This window comes from Hippopotamus amphibius, chromosome 9 (genome assembly GCF_030028045.1).
Source record: "Hippopotamus amphibius kiboko isolate mHipAmp2 chromosome 9, mHipAmp2.hap2, whole genome shotgun sequence".
In the NCBI taxonomy this organism is placed as follows: Eukaryota; Metazoa; Chordata; class Mammalia; order Artiodactyla; family Hippopotamidae; genus Hippopotamus; species Hippopotamus amphibius.
This window is the reverse complement of record NC_080194.1, coordinates 39,830,080-39,850,410: the sequence shown is the minus strand read 5'-3', so window position 1 is coordinate 39,850,410 and position 20,331 is coordinate 39,830,080. Positions and strand designations below refer to the sequence as shown.

At 38.5% G+C, this 20,331-nt stretch overlaps 1 protein-coding gene and 2 pseudogenes across 1 annotated transcript; 1 reads left to right on the top strand and 2 right to left on the bottom strand.

Annotated features, from left to right (window-relative positions):
* Window positions 1–7,301: 7,301 nt before the first annotated feature.
* On the bottom strand, window positions 7,302–8,260 carry LOC130829282 (olfactory receptor 51V1-like; annotated as a pseudogene).
* Window positions 8,261–16,623: 8,363 nt separating this feature from the next.
* Window positions 16,624–18,473, bottom strand: LOC130860828 (RNA-splicing ligase RtcB homolog; annotated as a pseudogene).
* Window positions 18,474–18,965: 492 nt separating this feature from the next.
* LOC130829238 (olfactory receptor 51V1-like) lies at window positions 18,966–19,913 on the top strand. Its single transcript, XM_057695535.1, has one exon. The coding sequence runs from the start codon at window positions 18,972–18,974 to the stop codon at window positions 19,911–19,913; it is 942 nt and encodes a 313-aa protein (XP_057551518.1). The 5' UTR covers window positions 18,966–18,971.
* The last annotated feature ends 418 nt before the right edge of the window (window positions 19,914–20,331 follow it).

Here is a 20,331-nt window from a genome sequence, read left to right as displayed (position 1 = left end):
ATATAATATTATTAAAATATTGAATATCATACTACAAAGTGTAATAGACATCATATAACTGAAGTTCAAATGGGAAATTGGATAGAAGACAAAAGCTAAAGTACATATAAAAAATAAGCATTTAGTATACTTGTTTTGACTTAAGATTGCTATTTTAGTAATTTTTTTAAATAAAAGCAAGTTCTATAACTGTATCTCAAGAGGAAACAACTAGTTCTATAAGCGGGAATATATATATATATATATATATATTTTCATGATTTTTCCATTAATGTTGTGTTTCCCTGGAACTAATAGCTATATACTTGTCACACATGAGTGTATAGTTGAAAATGGACAGAAAGGCTTCTTGTAGAAACATTAAATAGAAGATTTAAACGTAAAGGATATTTATAGGTTGGTAAAGACAGCTCTTCATGGAGATTTGTGACTTTGGCCTAGTAAACCGTCAGCTGATGACAAATGATAGCAATCAGAATGTTTGGAGATGTGCATCTGGACCCTCTCCCTCATTCTCTACGCTACCTCCTGCTTAGCATATGCTTACGTCATGTCCTTTGATAAGAAACTGGCATGTCCTCATTCTATGTAATGGATGAAATATAGTGTCAGACTTGTAAGGGCAAAAATTAGCAGTTTCATCATCTTAATGTTTTTAGGTTTTATAATTGATTTTTTTGCTCACCACTAAAAAGTTATTTTCCATCCATTACCATTCAGTAGATTCCCTGTACTCATTTTGCTCTACCCAACCCCAACCCCAACCCCTCCTTCTCTTCCCTTATGGTAGGCAGCACTCTAATCTCTCTATCTACATGTTTGCTTTCATTTGTCTTAGTTTATTTATTTACATGGTTTTTGTTGAGTTTCTGTTTTATTATCATTATTATTATTTCACATAGGAGTGAAATCATAAGGAATTTGTCTTTTCCCATCTGACTTATTACTTAGGTTCATAATACCTTCAAGGTCCATCCATGTTGTCACATACAACAAGATTTCATCTTTTTATGTGAGTGGTATTCTGTGGTGTATACATATCACATATTATTTATCCATTCATTTGCTGATGGGCACTTAAGTGGTTTTCATATCTTGGCTATTTTGCATAATGTCATAATCAGCATAGGGGTACAAATATCTTTTTGGATTAGCGTTTTGTATTCTTTGAACAAATACCCAGATGAGATAGCTGGCTTATGGGTCTTTCCTGATTCCATACAAATATTAGAATTTTTTGTTTCTGTGAAAAATTATTCTGGGAATTTTGAAGGATACCATTGAATATGTAAATTGTTTTAGGTGATAAGGACATTTTGACAGTGTTAATTCTTGCAAACCATGAACACATAATACCTTTCCATTTATTTGTATATTTGTCAATTCCTTTCAAAAACGTCTTATAGTTTTTAGTGAACAGGTCTTTCACATCCTTGGTTTAATTTATTTCAAATTTATTTTATTTTTTTGTTGCAATTGTAAATGGGATTGTTGTCTTAGTTGCTCTCTCTTCTTGTACACTGGTAGCATACAGAAATACAACATATTTTTATTTTAATTTTAATTTTTAATTTACTTATTGTCTGTATTGAGTCTTCATTTCTGCATGCAGGCTTTCTCTAGTTGCGGCTAACAGGGGCTACTCTTCTTCACGGTGCACAGGCTTCCCATTGCAGTGGCTTCTCTTGTTGTGGAGCGCTGGCTCTAGGCACACTGGCTTCAGTAGTTGCAGCGTGCAGGCTCAGTAGCTGTGGCATGCAGGCCCTAGAGCGTGCATGGGATTCGATAGTTGCAGTGTGTGGGCTCAGTAGTTGTGGTGCACGGACTTAGTTGCTCTGCAGCATGTGGGATCTTCCAGGGCCAGGGATCAAACCTGTGTCCACTGCATTGGCAGGTGGATTCTTAACCACTGTGTCACCAGGGAAGACCCCAGATTTTTAAATATTGTTTTTGTACCTTGCAACTTTACTATAGTCATTCATTTTTTCAAAACTATTTTGTGGAATTGTTAGGTTTTTCTGTGTATAAAATCCTGTCATCCACAAATAGTGACAGTTTTACTTCTTTCTAATTTGGATGCCTATTATTTATTTTTCTTGCCTAATTGTTCTGGCTAGGACTTCCCATACTATGTTTAATAGGTGTTGCAAGAATGGGCATCCTTGTCTTGCTCTTGATCTTAAAGAAATGGCTTTTAATTTTTCACCATGGAGTGAAATGATGGCTTTTATTATGTTGAAGTACATCCATTTTACTCACACTTTATTGATGTGAAATGTTGTTAAAGACTTAAATACTATATTTAGTGTTATACAAAAAGAGATCTGTCATAAATCAATTTTGACAGATTGAAAATCTGTAACAGTCTTTTATTTTACCACATTTTCTCCAGAAATCAAAGACTGCTAAAAGAAAACTTCTGGCTTGGAGGGTTTTTTTTTTTTTTCCCTGAATTTGATATTTAATTTCAAAGCTGTTTACTTCATCTAATCCTGCCTTCTACAATGAAGATGAAGAACCTTGTCTGAACACTTCCATCACACTGGTTGATGGAAGGCTCTTCTGATTCTGTCTCTGTCTGTGAAACATTCAGGATTAGCTCACGCTGTTGTGGGAAGTTATGCCAGGGCAGGCTAAGGTTTTTCATGATGAAGAAGACCAAATCGTTCACTTTATAGACAGGGGAAGTAAGCTCAAAGTGATCATAAATAATAATCATGATTAATGAGAAGTATATTTACCTAAGATTTTACCCGAATTAGCTCTGAATACACAGACTAGATTAGTGCACTTGAACCAAGCAGGAAGACAGAAATACAAGTATAAGCTAATGGTAAATTCATCTGGACTATTGCATAGCAAGAAAGGATTATGGTTGCTTGAGAGTTCTCAACTTCTTGTGACTGAGTTTGTAAAGATAATAATAACAATTACAATAATTACAATATGTTCCTTCCTTCAGAAACCAGTAAGTATCCTCCCAAGGTCAACAACCTTTTCTTATGTAAAACATAGAATGAAATGTTATTCAGCCATAAAGAAGAATGAAACAATGCCATCTGCAGCAATATGGATGGACCTAGAGATTATCATACTAAGTGAAGTAAGCCAGGCAGAGGAAGACAAATATCATATGATATCGCTTATATGTGGAATCTAAAAAAATGATACAAATGAACTTATATACAAAACAGAAATAGACCGAGACATAGAAAACTAACTTATAGTTACCAAAGGAGAAGAGGGGGGGAGGGATAAATTGGGAGTTTGGGATTAACAGATACACACCACTACATATAAACTAAATAACTAACAAGGACCTACTTTGTAGCACAGGGATCTATACTCAATACTTTGTAACAACTGATAAGGGAAATGAATCTGAAAAAAAAAATAGATCTATAAGTATGTATAACTAAATCACTTTGCTGTACACTTGAAACTAACACAACATTGTAAATCAACTATACTTCAAATTAAAAAAAAAAATGCCTGTATGAGCCAGCTTATATGAAAAGTTAGGTAGTTGATTCTGTATATTGTGAGCTGCTTAGCTTTGATTGGTCAAAATTAGTTACCAACCTGGTGGTTTCTAGAAGTAAGAAATTTATTTGAGTGAGAAAAATCCATGGGATCTCCTAGAAAGATATTTCAAAAGTATGAGGGTTAGCTCTTATCAGGAAGGGAACTCTATTTCCACTTCTCTCTTTCAGCTTTGTGAAGTTAAATTGTGAGTCTCAGAATATACTGGAAACGGGGTCCTTTAATTGGCACTTACTACCTTTTCCAATATTCATGTATTTAGAAGCCTTTGAAAGCTGGAAAAAATACACTATTGTACATGATGACATCCCTTGGTATGTTTGTTGTTAACTCTGTTCCTCAGTAGTATTATATCAAACTCTTGCCCAACTGCTGATATAATATTTGTCCTATATCTGTCTCATTGGAAACAATTTCTTTATAACTGCATGTGCAGTTACATTAACATCTCAGTGCCTGCATGTAAGAAGACTGGAGAATTGAGTTTGTGAGTATGTGTTCTTCTAGGTGCCTCTGAGATCTACACAGAGAAATGTTAGAAAGGATCTAAGGGGACTGTGGAAAATTGGAGCCTGTAAGTATATATAAAGAGTCATTCTTATGAAATCCTAAAGGAGAACAATACTTTAGTTACAGGATTTCACCTAACATGAGGAGTATAAATAAGTAGTACTGAGTTCCTCTTGGCCTAGTTAGCATTTTTCAACTTTCTTTCCCTTCTCTCACCCCTAATGAATCTCTTCATATCTTCAACTAAAACAGGTATATATCCTGACTTATGTGAGTATTTGAGGATAATACTGAAATAAAAACAGAGGAAGCTTATACATTAAGATAATTCGATTCTTAGCATTTTTCTTAGACTGGTTCTTTACTTTTCCTAACCCTACCCCCTGACCCTTCCATGCAGATATACAACTGAAAATGGGGCAAATGGATTTGCAAATGCATTGCTTTATGCATTTTTGATATTAAACATATCTACTGAAATTAAAATACTAATTCATTCCTACTAGATATATTTAATAAATAGTCATATTTTGAGGCCAGAGAGAAAGAATTTTGAAGTTTTCTTAGCATATTAGGAGACTCTTCAGAAAGGAGGTAATGTTGGGCTGAAAATTTATAATAAATGAGTATTTGTCTTATGGGAAAGACCAAGGAAGGGCAGGAGGAATCCTAAAGGAAACATTGCAAAGAAGAGGAAAGAATAATAAATAGTTCTGGAATTCTAAATTAGTTTGCAGAATTCTAGCATATATTTCATTATGGCTGATAAGTTTGTAAGGGTGATAGTAGACTCTAGAAAAATGGTACAGGTGAATCTATTTGCAGGGCAGGAATATAGACACAGATGTAGAGAATGGACATGTGGTTGGGGGAAGGGAAGGGAGAATGGGATGAATTGGGAGATTAAGTTTGACATAAATACACTACTATGTGTAAAGTAGATAGCTAGAAGGAACCTACTATAGTACAGTGAGCTCAGCTTGGTGCTCCGTGGTGACCTAGATGGTGGGATTGGAGGTGGGGGGGGTGGGAGGAGGCCCAAGAGGGAGGGGATATATGTATGCATATAGCTGATTCATTTTGTTATACAGCAGAAACTAATACAACATTTTAAAGCAATTATACTGCAATAAATAAAAGAAAGGAAGATAAAATAAAATATAATAAAATGTGATAGTGAATATTAGCAGAAGGAGATCACAGCACCTATTATAACGAATGAGCTTAAACTTGAAATATATTTTATCAGAAAGTAAATATCTTCTAAATCAACACGTTGAAAATACAGGTTTTGAGGAAAAGCTAATAATCAAATCAAAAAATATATATACATATGCTAATTTCCAGAGAAGAAGTAAAGGGATGATAATGAGCTATCAGAACGTAATAAGGAAATTAGCTGAAGGAGAAGAGATTCCTTCCCTGCTGGGGCAGAGGATGGCAGAGAGAAGGAATTTAGAGTTTGTAAATTGTAACAAGCATCTTATGACCAATAGAAAGGACTTATTGCAGAGAGTTTGAAGAGAGAGGTGAAATTTATGAATATGAATGTCTGGAAATCAGCAGGGAGTTCAGAGCTGTATACATTTTAGTGGCAACCCTTTTAGAATTATGATTTTCTCTATCACTGAGCTTCTCTGATGGAGAAGCTGAATGTATAGATTATAATGTGAGATCATCAAGCATGTAGCAGTAGGTAATTGAAGAAGCAAGGGTATTGTGTCGGCTGGAAAGGAGTAGCTAATATGTTATACCATACATTATTTATGATTCAATTGGCAGGACCTTCTCTTAAAGGCAAAACTGTTTGACAGAAATTGGTTTGAGGATTGTAGGCAACTTGGGGCTGTGGGAGAAATGTGACCACAAAGAGGTAAAAGAGCACTTGTGGGATGATGGAAATATTCCAAATCTTGATTGACTGTGGTGATTTCATGACTAAATATTTTGGAGAGTCCATCAAACAGTGTATAAATATCAACAGAGTGTATTACTGTTTGAAAGTATACCTCAAAAAACTTGCCTTAAAATTTAATTAGATTACACAAATAAAAATCTTTATAAGAATAATATCTTAAGGAAATATACACATTGCAACAGGGTCCAAATACATGCTCTATATTACCATCCATGATTTACTTTAGTGATCTTTCTCACTTTTCTTATTTTATAAATGTTTTACAATGGTTGAGAAACCATTTAACAAACTTCATATTAAAAAGTACAGAAGGAAGATAGGAAAGAAAGAACTGTCAGGTTATTTGAAAATAAAAGAGAATAATTCCAAATCCCATCACCTACTACCTCTTAGACATTTGACATATCATTTAACCTTTGTATGTTTTAAACTATCCTGTATGTAACTGAAAATAATATCTACCATAGTCTCCATGGGAGATAAAATTACAAACATATTTACATTACTTGACCATAGTAACACTCTATGCCCTTTTTTTTTTCCCCCAAACTGGGGCAGAGTATTTAAATGAGCTATAGACACATAGGAAACATTTTCAAATTGTTTTCAATGGAGTAGCTATTTGTATTATATTTGGATTAAAAGAAAAACAAAAAACAAAACTAACTAACCACAAAAGTGTATTTTTTTTTCCTACTCTGACAATTACTAATTGTCTCTAACTCCAGTTTAGTAGGATGGGAGTGGTGAAGATTGCTTGGCTGGTGGGTAATTAGCATCAAGATTAGTTTTTTTTTTTTGTTTGTTTGCTTCACTACTTTATAAATTATCCAAAAAGCCCAAACTCTCTATGATGCTTACTCAATGATGTGACCATGTAGATAAACTGGGTAGCAGGGACAATGGCTAAACAATAAACAAGAATGTTGCCTAGAGTAGGGAAAATTGACTGAGGTAATTGCTGATTCTATAGTAATTACTTGGAGGATTTTAATCAGAAAAATTTACCTTTTTCATAATGTGTGAATCCCAATCTATTTTCCCTCAACTGGGCAGAGTAAGATGAATTTTAATAGCTAAGCTGCCTCAGACATTAATATGATTCTTGCAAAACTATACATGTATTTTCTGATTAACAAGATTGATCACAACATAACCCATGTCAATTTCCCTGACCTGATAGTTACAGGGAAAATGCAGAGGAAGGCATTTGTAGAATGGAAAACCTTATACAAATGAGAACATTAAACATGTTTAATTATTCACTGCCTCTTACCCTTTTGAGCTCCATTTGTTGACTTTTACACACATTCACATCTGATGTCAAGACTTACATTCCTTTCAAGTAAAACAATCTCTGGACTCCCCTTCGTATTTGCTGGGTCTTGATACTATTAATAATGGGGTTCATCAAGGGTGGGAAAAGCATATAAGCATTGCCCATGAGGACATGAACCAAGGGTGAGAGCTGTCTCCCAAAGCGATGAACTGTGGTCAGACCAATGACGGGGATGTAGAAAACCAAAACAGCACACATGTGAGATACACAGGTCTGCAAAGACTTGATTCTCTCTTCTCGAGATGCAATAGCTAAGACCGTGTGCAAGATCAGGATGTAGGAGATGATGATGAGCACTGCATCCAGCAGCAGGTTGGTGACCACTAGGGCCAGACCATAGATACTGTTGAAGCGGATATCTGAACAGGCCATTCGAATCAAGTCTTGGTGCAGGCAAAAGGAGTGAGAAACAATGTGGGGACGACAATAATTTAAGAACTTCAGACCAATAATGACTGGAGGTATGAGTAAAGAACTCCGACATAAGATTGCCACCCCAATTTTCATGATTTTGTCATTAGGATGCAGGAGTAGCATAGTGGGTTGCAAATGGCAATGTAGTTGTCAAAAGCCATAGCAAGGAGGACAGAGGACTCCATGAAGGACAGACCATGGATGAAATAGGACTGGGCTATGCAGGCATCCAGGCTGATCTCTTGAATGACCCTCCACAGGATTCCCAGCACTGTGTGCACAGTGGACATCCCCACACACAGGTCAGTGAGGGCCAACATGGCCAGGAAGTAGAACATGGGCTGGTGCAGTCTCAGCTCAGTCCAGATCACGTGGAGCACCATGCAGTTCTCCAGGAAAACCATAGCATAGATGGAGGCAAAAGGGATGGAGAGCCAGAGATAGTCTGCTTCTACGCCAGGAAAACCAGTGAGAGTAAACCTGGAACCGTTGAATTTCAAGATAGAGATAGCAGACCTTAACAGAGAATTAAACATATTTCCAGAGCAGTATTAAAAATTAGATCAGTTTATGATCCCCTAATATCTAATAATGTTTGTCTGCTTTTGAGAAGAAAATAAAATATTATACAGTTTCCTTAAGTATCATGAACTCAGCAAAACAGAGACCTGATTCTTTATTCTTTAGAGCAAGAACCAGTTGTCTATAGCTTTTCCAGTGCTAGTGACAAAGAATGCCCGAAGACTAGAGGGTTTTACGCAGAAACAATAATGTTACTGGGCTCATGGGGTTTGGTTGGGGATAGACTTCTGGGATCTCTGTTTATCTCTAGAGGAGATAATCTATGACCACAGGTGTGCACTGCTGCCATAGCTGGCAACACCATCGGGAAAATGTGAAACGTATGGGTAATTTTTCTCTTGGGTAGCACAGCTGATCGTTTTCCCACCACCAAAGTATCATAAGATCCCAAAGGAGATGGACTTGTTAAAGTAATCCAACTCTGCATAAAATAAAGCTAGCCAAGAGAAACCTAGCAAAGTAAGTGGAATCAGACTTGTTTTGTGTGTGTCACATTCCACAGTGTCTAGCCCCTCTCTAAATTATTTACTGATTTTATTTGTACTTTATGTTTCTTACCTATTTTCATGTATCTCTTTAACCTGTATAAGATTTCTAACTTTTCTGACCCTCACAATACTTTTACCACTTAAATCTTTCCATAAAATATAAAAGTTGTGCATTTTAGACTGTAAAGTACTAAACCAGCAAGTGATCTTGAGTAATAGCTGGGGACGAAATGGCTAGATAAATTGTAGATATGTAACACTTCTATAATGTGTTCTTTCCTTGCTGTGCAGGGACTTACATGTTGCTCAGCATGGTTACAGACCTTAAGTTGTAGTTCTTTTTTTTTTTTTTTTTTTTTTTGCAGAAATAGATCAGGCTAGTCAAACAATATTGCAAAATTGAGCAAAATTGAAATGACTGGAGAATAAGAAAGAAAAGACAGAGTAGAACAAATGTTTAAAGTAACAATGGTGCAGAAATTCCAAAATTGACAGACCTCAAGCTAACGATCCAGGACGCTCAGATAACACTAAGCAGGAAAAATAGAAAAAAAAAAAAAAAAAAAAAACGAAAAATCTATATATAGGACTATCATATTCAAATTGCAGGAAACCAAAGACAAAAAGAAAATCTTGATTAAAGCCAGAGGAGAAACTCCCTCTTGTAAGAGCACTGGAATTACAACTAACTGCTGAACAATCATCAACAGAAAGACACTGGAACTCACCAAAAAAGACACCCCACACCCAGAGACAAAGGAGAAGCCTCAATGAGACGGTAGGAGAGGCGTAACCGCTTTAAAATCAAATCCCATAAATGCTGGGTGGGTGAATCACAAACTGGAGAACAGTTATACTGCAGAAGTCCACCCACTGAAGTGAGGGTTCTGAGCCCCACATCAGGCTTCCCAACCTGGGAGTCCAGCAATGGGAGGAGGAATCCCCAGAGAATCAGACTCTGAAAGCCAGAGGGATTTGATTGCAGGACCTCCACAGGACTGGGGGAAACAAGAGACTCCATTCTTGGAGGGCACACAAAAAAGTGTGCTCACCAGGACCCAGGGGGAAGGAACAGTGACCCTATAGGAGACTGAACCAGACCTATCTGCTGGTGTTGGAGGGTTGCCTGCAGGGGTGGAGGGCAGCTGTGTCTCACCGAGGAGACAGGGGCACTGGCAGCAGGGGTTCTGGGAAGTGCTCATTGGGGTGAACTTCCCAGAGTCCACCATTAGCCCCACCAAAGAGCCTGTAAGCTCCAGTGCTAAGTAGCCTCAGGCCAAACAATCAACAAGGTGGGAACAGAGCCCCACCCATTAGCAGACAAGCAGATTAAAGTTTTATTGAGCTCTGCCCACCAAATTGGATTAAAGTCTTACTGAGCTCCGCCCACCCAGCCCTACCCACCATCAGTCCCTCCCAACAAGAAGCACCCATGAGCCTCCTAGATAGCTTTCTCCACAAGAGGGCAGACAGCAGTATCAAGCAGTATCAGCAGTATTTCGTCTTGTGGAACTGAAAACCACAGCCACAGAAAAATAGAGAAAATGAAAAAGCAGAGGACTTTGTACCAGATGAAGGGACAGGATAAAACCCCAGAAAAACAACTAAATTTAGAGGACATAGGCACCCTTCCAGAAAAAGAATTCAGAATAATGATGGTGAAGATGATCCAGGACTTTGAAAAAAAACTGGATGCAAAGATGGAAAAGTTTACCAAAGACCTAGAAGAATTAAAGAGCAAACAAACAGAGATATGCAACACAATAACAGAAATGAAAAATACACTAGAAGGAACCAATAGCAGATTAACTGAGACAGAAGGGCGAATAAGTGACCTGGAAGACAGAATGGTGATAATCACTGATGCGGAAAAGAATAAAGAAAGAAAAATGAAAAGAACTGAAGACAGCCTAAGAGACCTCTGGGACAATATTAAACACACCAACATTCGCATTATAGGGGTCCCAGACAGAGAAAAGAGAGAGAAAGGACCTGAGAAAATACTGAAAGAGATTCTAGTTGAAAAATTCCCTAACGTGAAAAAGGAAATAGCTACTCAAGTCCAGGAAGTGCAGAGAGTCCCAGGCAGGATAAACCCAAGGAGAAACACACCAAGACATATAGTAGGCAAATTGACAAAAATTAAAGACAGAGAAATGTTATTAAAAGCAACAAGGGAAAAACGACAAATAACATACAAGGGAACTCCCATAAGGGTAACAGCTGATTTCTCAGCAGAAACTCTGCAAGCCAGAAGGGAGTGGCATGATATATTTCAAGTGATGACAGGGAAGAACCTACAACCAAGAATACTCTACCCAGCAAGGATCTCATTCAGATTCAACGGAGAAATCAAAAGCTTTTCAGACAAGCAACAGCTAAGAGAATTCAGCACCACCAAACCAGCCCTACAACAAATGCTGAAGGAAATTCTCTAAGCGGGAAACATAAGAGAAGAAAAGGACCTACAAAAACAAAAACAAAACAATGAAGAAAATGGTAATAGGAACATACATAATAATTACCTTGAATGTAAATGGACTAAATGCACCAACCAAAAGACACAGACTGGCTGAATGGATACAAAAACAAGACTCATATATATGCTGTCTACAAGAGACTGATTTCAGACCTAGGGACTCATATAGATGGAAAGTGAGGGGATGGAAAAAGATATTCCATGCAAATGGAAATCAAAAGAAAGCTGGAGTAGCAATAGTCATATCAGATAAAATAGACTTTAAAATAAAAAATGTTACAAGAGGCAAGAAATGATATTACATAAAGATCAAGGGATCCATCCAAGAAGTGGAGATAACAATTATAACTATATATGCACCCAATATAGGAGCACCTCAGTACATAAGGCAAATGCTAACAACTATGAAAGAGGAAATGCAAGGCAGAAATAGAGACACAGATGTAGAGAACAAACACATGGACACCAAGTGGGGAAAGCGGGGAAGGTTGGGGGAGGGATGAATTGGGAGATTGGGATACCAAATTGTACCCTGTAAATATATGCTGTTTACTGTCTGTTCACGGTATCTCAATAAAAGTCCTTAAAAAAAAATCCAGAGGAGAGGGGGAAACAAATAACTTCACTATAGAAGGAAAAAAATTAGAATTACAGCATATTTCCTGTCACAAACCGTGCAAGAATAGAGTGGAATGAAATATTTGATTATTCAAAGAAAAAAACGCCAGTCTAAACTACATCTAGTGACATTGTCCTTCAAAAGTAAAAGAGAAATAGTTTCTCAGATGTGTAGAAACTGACAGAGTCAATTTTCAATAAACTGACACTGTGCGAATTACTTTAAAAAATTCTTCAAAATAAGGAAAAATGATATTGTCAGAAATTCACATCTACATTAAGAAACCATCAAAAATGCTATAATGAAGCTAACATATTCTATTTTTTATTTTTAATTGATGTAATAGATATCTATTTGTTCAATGTAATCATTGTAAGTATGTATTTTGTGATTATATCATATGGATAAGCAAATGATTAACAGCAACGTTATAAGAGATGGGAGACAGAAATTGGGAAATAGGAATATTCTGTTGTAAGTTACCTTCAATACCCATAAAGTGGTGTATTGTTGGTTAAAAGTGGGCTTGGATTAGGTCAATCACTAAACAAAAATGAAAAGTTAGTAAAATTGATATGCTAACAGATAAAAAGGAATCATCTAATGTGCTCAATTAAAACTTGACAAGGGGGAGTTCCCTGGTCCGGAAAGATCTCACATGCTGCGGAGCAACTAAGCCCATATGCCACAACTACTGAGCCTGCACTCTACAGCCTGCAAGTCGCAACTACTGAGCCCACATACCACAACTAATGAAGCCTGTGTGCCTAGAGCCCGTGCTCTGCAACAAGAGAAGCCACCACAATTAGAAGCCCGTGCACCACAAGGAAGAGTAGACCCCGCTCGCTGCAACTAGAGCACATAGCAATGAAGACCCAAAACAGCCAAGGAATAAATAAATAAGTAAAGAAAGAAAGAAAAAACAATTGTTGACACTTAAAAACTCGACAAGGGGGTAAAAAGAGAGGAGGAAAGAAAAAAAAGAGACAGAACAACAGCAACACATAGAAAACAATTTCAAAGGTGGCAGATTTTAATCCAAATAAATCAATGATCACTTAGGTGTGAATGATCTAAATATCAGAAGTAATAAAGACAGAGTGTCAGAGTTCATTAAGAAGTATATATAATTATATATTGTCTGCATGATACTACTTTAAAGACACAGGTTAAAAGTTAAAGGGTAGAGAAAGATACCTTACTAACTCTAATCAAAAAATCTGAATTAAATACTTTTCTTTCAGGCAAAGCCGATTTCAGAAGGTTGAGAACTATCATGGACAAGTGAGAGCATGACATAGTAAAAAGAAACAAACAAAAAGAGTCAATTTGTTACCCCAAATTAATATTCAGAGCTTTTGTGGTCATTTGTGGACATGATCAGAGTGGGAGAATATTGAGTCTCCCAATGTACATGTCCCAGCTGGGTCAAACAGGGTAATACTCTTCCTTCTTGTTTCAGCCCTCATACTGTAAATAATTATCCTCTTCACCATCTATTTAGTGTCATGATTCAAACAGTTTTGCACTTTTGCTGATAATTTTGCTGTTTGAAATGGCCTCCAAACATAGTGTTGTCTAGTGTTCCCTAAGTACAAGAAGGCTGGGATGTACATTACAGAGAAAATGCATGTTAGATAAACTTCCTGAGGAGTGATTCAAGTGTTGTGAGTTCAGTGTCAATGAATCAACAACATGGTACATATAGAAAAAAAAAAGAAAATCCCCACATCTGTACGTGAGGACTCTAGAATGTGCTAAAATAACATCTATCGTGCACTATGAAGCTCTCAAGAAGAGGGGAGAGCAACTAAACTTGTGTATTCATGAGGTGACAACTGACAAAAAGCGCACAGTGGATGTCACTGCTGTGAGGCTGAAAGCCCAAGAAATTGATGGTCACAATTCCCAGGCTTAAGAAAATGTCATCCCTTTTCAGCGAGTGCTGGCTGCTTGAGTGTTTCAAATGGCCTATGGCATGGAAACTATTAAATGTCGGGCAGGGCAGTTTTTACAGATGAGGAAGCAGAAGAAGATATTTTTAAAATAACTGCTAAGTTTTTTACAGAAAGGGTTTTGTGTAGGAGCAGGTTTCAATGCTTATGAGACTGAGTTGTTTTACAGGGACATTGGCACGTGAGTCTATAAAACACAATAGTATTTCTGTTACACTATTATATGCACAATGCTGTCAAATGCAAACATGTGACCAAGGCTTGTAGAAACCTAACCTTGTATTTCCCCTAGAAGAAACAGTTCTGTGCTCACTAATTCAGTGTATGTGGCAACTTTATAGAACACAACTACCATAAATAAAGAGAATCAACTGTATAAAGGTGCACCTAAGGTTTTCAATATAAGCAGACAGTTAGACAAATAAATGTAGACCTAATACCCTAGCTAACTCCCCTGGAGAGCCTGGGAGCATTGATTCCCCAATAGAAATGACCCATCCAGAAGGCAAATCTCAGCTTCTAAACAGTGATCTGTAGGAAAAGGAGCCATACCTTCTTGGGAAAATGGATGAGTGGAGGGCCAGGTTAGTGAAAGTACATTGAATATCTTGTTGTACCAAAAAGCAAAGAAGTGCTCAAAGAATAACAAACACATGTAAAAAACATGCCAAAGACAGATTATGGTGCTCCCACTGGCCAAATCTGGGACAGATTGAGCATTAAAGAAGTGATAGTGACTGCTAATTACCTATTCAATAAAATGCAAAACTGATAACTGTAACACATTTCCACAGTTTCAAATTCCCTCCCACAAAATTCTTATTAAATGCCAAAGGAAAATATATACCTTTATAATGACACACCCTGGCATATCCCACCTGATTAAATGATCAGTGACCATCATCAGTGTTGGGGAAATTCATAGCAGGCATAACCTGAACAGATGCATGAGAAGAAAAGAGCCTCACTTCCGTGGCATTCCTGCGTAATCGGAATCTCACCATGAGGACACATCAAACAAACCTAACTGAGGAACAGTGTACAAAATACTTGGCCTGTGATTTTCAAGTTTGTGTCACACAAAACAGGAAAAGTTTGAGGACATTTCAAAGAGGAGACTAAAAAGACAGAACTACAAATATGTACTCAAAATTCTGAATTGAATTTTTTTTTTTTACTATAAATTACATTAATGGAACAATTGGAGAAAGTTGCATTGGGTTCTAAAACTTCAATGGTAGTAATGTGTCCATGTTAATTTCATGATCTGAGGATTATATTAATGTTATGTAGGAGATCGTCCTTGTTTGTAGAAAACATATCCTAAAGAATTTGAGAAAACTGAGATGTCAGATAGGATACTTATTCTAAATGAATTAGGACAACTGTTATTAGTGCTATATTTGAAACTTTTACATAAGATTTACTGAATTGTCTCAGCAGAAAACATTGAATAAATAGTTATGTATACTTTCATATACAGCACTTGTCAATAATTACACTTATGAAGAGGAGAAAATATTTTAAGGATTTTACAGATAGGTACATACTAAACTAAGTATAATTAACATACAATTGAATGTTTTAGCAATATGTTGTGTGTCATTTTTGTAACATTTTGCAAAACCTTTTTTATATATGGTTCTCTCTGTTATGCCTGTCAGAAAGGAGACATTTTTCTAGGGTTCAGAAAGGAGAGAAAGGTCTACTGAAGAATTCAGTGAAAAATAAATGTGAATTTAAGAGAAAATCAATAAGCCTTTATTTAAAAAAAAAATTTTTACAACTTTATTAGATTTTTCTATTTTACTAGCTGTTTGGACTCAACTATGGCCTTAGTAATCTATAACTTTAACATTTTCAGATGTCACAGAATATAACACCTAATGTGATTAGGTGGCACAAAACTAGTCAACCTGTCAACAGAGTCACCATTAACATCACAGTTGTGGCCATTCGATGTTTTATAGTAATTCCATCACAAATGTAAGACATTCAGTATCATATGAGGGTTCTCTGCTGCTGCTGTGCAAGTTTTTATTCAAGAAAATTCTGCAAGACCAAGTCTAATCAATGACAGACACCAGCTGATATCATTTTTATAGGTAAGTCAAAAGTCTGCCTTATATTCAGAATTACAAAGGTAGCAAGTCTATGAAGAATTATTTTCTTTTTTGGGTCCCTATCCCTACACCTCCACACACATCCCTTCCATAACATATCCCATTGTGCATCTGTCTAACATCTTGCTGTGACCTGTTTGCATGCTCCAAGTAAGAATGGTATTTAGGGTTTTGCTCAGTGCAGGGGAAGGGGGTATATGAGTGTATAAATGGACATAGTGACAAACGGAGAGCAAAAAGTAACATTTCAAAACCTTCCTATTTAACAGAATGTTCTCCACGACACCTCTCAGGCTGGAAACAGAGGTTGGTGTAAAGAACTTCATTCTGATGATGAAAGACTTGTATGGCTGAGTAAGGCCGTTTCTTGACTTATCCCCACCCCCTAATAGATTTTCCTAAAAATCTGTAGGGTAATCAGGGAGGAAGCATCTACATCCTTTTCCAAATGGGGTCAACGTCACTCCTCCCAGAAGGAAAGTTTACAACATTGGCTGCTGAATCAGGAGCCTCACCGCCAGCCATTTCGGAACAGGCAGCTACAACTGCCCACCCTTGAACCAGTCAGGTCTGGAGTCTGATGTCTAAACAGCATTTAAGTCCTCTTCCACTTCAGTGAGGGTCAGTGGTGTCCAGTGGCCGTGGTCAGGGTTCTATGCTTTGATAACAGCAGTCGGTCTCAGTTTAATGGCCTTCTTGCTGATTCCGGCATCATGGCAGATGTTCACCACATGAGTCACGTTCTTATAGGACTCAGGTGCCTCTTCCATAACCAGCTTGGGTGAGGCAACACAGACTGCAATTCCCATGTCTGCCAATTTGTCTAGGACGTCCTGGGAAATCTAAATTATGTCTTGACTTTGCTCGGGACAGAGCACGGCCCGCTCCATGACAAGTTGTTCCAAAGGTCTCAGTCATGCCCTGCTCAGTGCTGTAAGGACATAGCGACAGGTTCCCATGGTGCCGCCAATGAGCACTGGCTGTCCAGTGAGTTGGTAATCAACCGCGATGAAGGGATGGTGAGGATGGAAAGCTCGGGTGGACCCCTTTCTGTGTACTAACAGTCCGTTCCTTTCCGTCCACCACATGCTGTTCTACTTTGGCAATACTGTGAGAAACATCACAGATCACGTGCAGGTCCAAGTCATCAGGGGTTGTGTTGAAGACCTTGGCGAAAGCCTGACGGGTTAAGAAGGTCATGGAAGAGCTGTTGACCCAGGCCTAGTTCCCAGCCGCTGCCATTCCGGTCAGGTAGTCCTGACCCTCTGGGGAAGCGATTCGAGCACAAGCCAACCGACGGTCATTGACTATAATCTTGTCTCTCTTCATGTCTTTTTCCATAGCTACCAGCGCATCTGTGGCTACTTGGTGGTCCAAGCCTCTGCTACCCCTGTGGATCATCACACACACCTGTCCCTTATGGTCGATGCCCATTTTAATAGCAGCATACGCACTGAAAATCTCATCCACATCCTGGATTTCTGCATAGTGGTTGCCTGCTCCCAGAGTCCCCAGCTGGGGTTGGCCTTTTTTTTCAGCTCTGGCAGAGACCTTCTTGGGGTCAGCTTGCAGCATCCTTCTGTACTCCTCACAGTGCTCCTTGTCTTCAGCCCAGGCATAGCCTTCTCTTAGGGATCAGTCCACACCCATCTCCAAGGCCTCTTTCAAGTCTTTGGCATTCATTGGGATGACACCTTTTGACCCCACTCCAACAGGAATGTGGTCAAACATAGCTTGGGCAAGTTATCACTTTCATCTAAATCGGTTCTTAGCAAGTGGACACCACAGTTGATATCAAATCCAACACCACCTGGGGATACCACTGCTTCAGGGTCACTCATATCAAAGGCTGCTGTATTCCCAATAGCAAACCCATAACCTGAATGGACATCAGGAAGCCCAATGGATCGATGAACAACTCAGGCAGGGAAGCCACATTGCCAAGTTGTTTCATGGCTGGCAGGATGCCACCAACACCACCACCTCAACAGGCATTCCTTAATTCCTCAAACATTAGTTTTTCCAGAGCATCATTCACATAGAAAACTCCTTCAACCTGCATGCTGGGCACGAAGCCCTTCTTGATTCTCCAGCAGATTTTATTGATCTTTTCCAAGAACTGCAGCTCATCGTTATAACCGAGGCTCACGGTGGCGACAACGGTGGCGAAAACTCCCAGCTTCTCTTTGAAGAGTCGATGCCGCGTTGTCCCGCTGACTGAAACGCCACCTTCCCTAAAATATATATTTTTTAATTATCTGAGAGTGAGAAGGAAACAAGAAAAATTCTTCAGAATGCTGACATTCTATTTTCCCATTGGATGTTCATCTCTTGCTTTCTCCTTTTCAGTAAGTACTGAATTTTCAGTCAATGCGGGTGATCTTCCTCTAAGATTAGAAAAGAGTTGTGAACTCCAGGGAAAATGCGTCATTCATTCATTCCTCACAATCCCAGGGAACTGCTAGTTTGGAAGTGACCAGGCAGAATCTCTCACTTGCCTCATCCATCCCTAGGGAACAGTGGTCTCCCAGGAGCCTGGATTCACCTGACTCACACAGTCCTCTTCTTTCCTACCTCATAAACCTGAGCACTCTGACCCCCTGGCCTTAAGAACAGAGTGTTCAGAGACTTCTCAGGAGCAGCAGAGCAGGACAGCCCTGTGCTCTCGATAGCTAGTTACTGTCACCTGGAGGATGTGCTACCAGTGGCTCAGAGAGACTAAAAGGGAATGAAGTTAATGATCTAATTTGCCTAAAGTGATCAGGACATTGATTTTCTTCTATAACTTCTGAGACTAACACAAAGGAGGTTCCCTGGAAAGTCATCTTCTGCTGTAGCTTCTGCTACAGACTTTAACTTCCCTTAGACACTAGAGACAGCTTTTCCTATGCTCTACTCCGAGAGGCTGTGTTATATCTGACTGTTCTCAAAGGCAGCAGACAGTTTAAATAAACCTGTGAATATATATTTATCTTACCTTGGAAATTACCTTCAACTATTCATGCCTGCTTCTTCTCCTTCTATCATCAACTCCTCGATGTTCATTCTCATGGGGTTCCGAGGCCTGGAACAGTACTATCCCTGGTTTTCAGTTCCCTTTTCCTTAATCTATGCTGTGGTTTTCCTGGGAAACTGCCTGGTGCTGCATGTGATCCGTACTGAGCCGAGCCTGCATGAGCCCATGTTCTACTTCCTGGCCATGCTGGCCCTCACTGACCTGTGCATGGCGCTGTCCACTGTGCACACCGTGCTGGGGATCCTGTGGGGGCTCGGCCAGGAGATTGGTTTGGATGCCTGCATTGCTCAAACCTTCTTTGTTCATGGTCTATCATGCATGGAGTCTGGAGTCCTTCTTGCCATGGCTTTTGATCGCTTTATAGCAATCTGCAATCCTCTAAGATATACATCGATCCTGACTAATAGTAGGGTCATTTATTTCATTGTGACCATTTTGATGAGAAGTGCTTTGTCCATTCTTCCTGGCATCATCCGTTTGAAGTTGTTTCGTTACTGCCGACCCCACATCCTCTCCCACTCCTTCTGCCTGCACCAGGACCTACTCCGGCTGGCCTGCTCTGACATCCGCTTCAATAGCTTCTATGCCCTGGCTCTGGTGATTTGTACCTTATTGTTGGATGCTGTCCTTATTCTCATCTCCTATGTTTTCATCTTGCATACAGTGCTGGCAATTGCGTCTCGAAAAGAGAGGCTCAAGTCTTTGCAGACCTGTGTTTCCCACATCTGTGCAGTACTGGTTTTTTACATTCCCATCATTGGTCTCACCATGGTACACCGCTTTGGAAAGCATCTCTCACCTTTGGTTCATGTTCTTATGGGCAACATCTATGTTCTCTTTCCACCCCTGATGAATCCAATCATCTACAGTGTGAAGACCCAGCAGATCCGAAGCAGGATGAAGAAGTGGTTTTCTCTGAAAATGTAGTGAAACCCTCGGATTTCATCAGTACAAATGTTTTAAGGTCAAAATGATATGCTAGTTCCCATGTGAGTAACCATTTACAAACAGAATACTGTTTTTTATAACTTTTTGTTTTTTATGAGGACTTGAATATAAAGAACTTATGTGTCTTGCTGACAAGAGAGGTGAGAATTGAGTTTTTCTAGCACACATTCCAGAAAAGTTTTCTGAACTTTGCTGTAGAATAATCATAGTTGTTATGAACATGACAGAGAGTGTCTTTGCATTTTATTGGCATATTCTTGAAGCATGGTTAACGTGTAAAAATTGTGTTATATGAATTCACCAATATTTTCATCATCCCTACATAACTTTAACTAAAACTTTGGAAACAGACGTATGGTTTAATCTTTCAAGTAATGTTCATGTAAAGCATATAATG

Coding starts and splice junctions, on each gene's coding strand:
- LOC130829238 (XM_057695535.1), top strand. CDS start 18,972: ATGCCTGCTTCTTCTCCTTCTATCATCAACTCCTCGATGTTCATTCTC.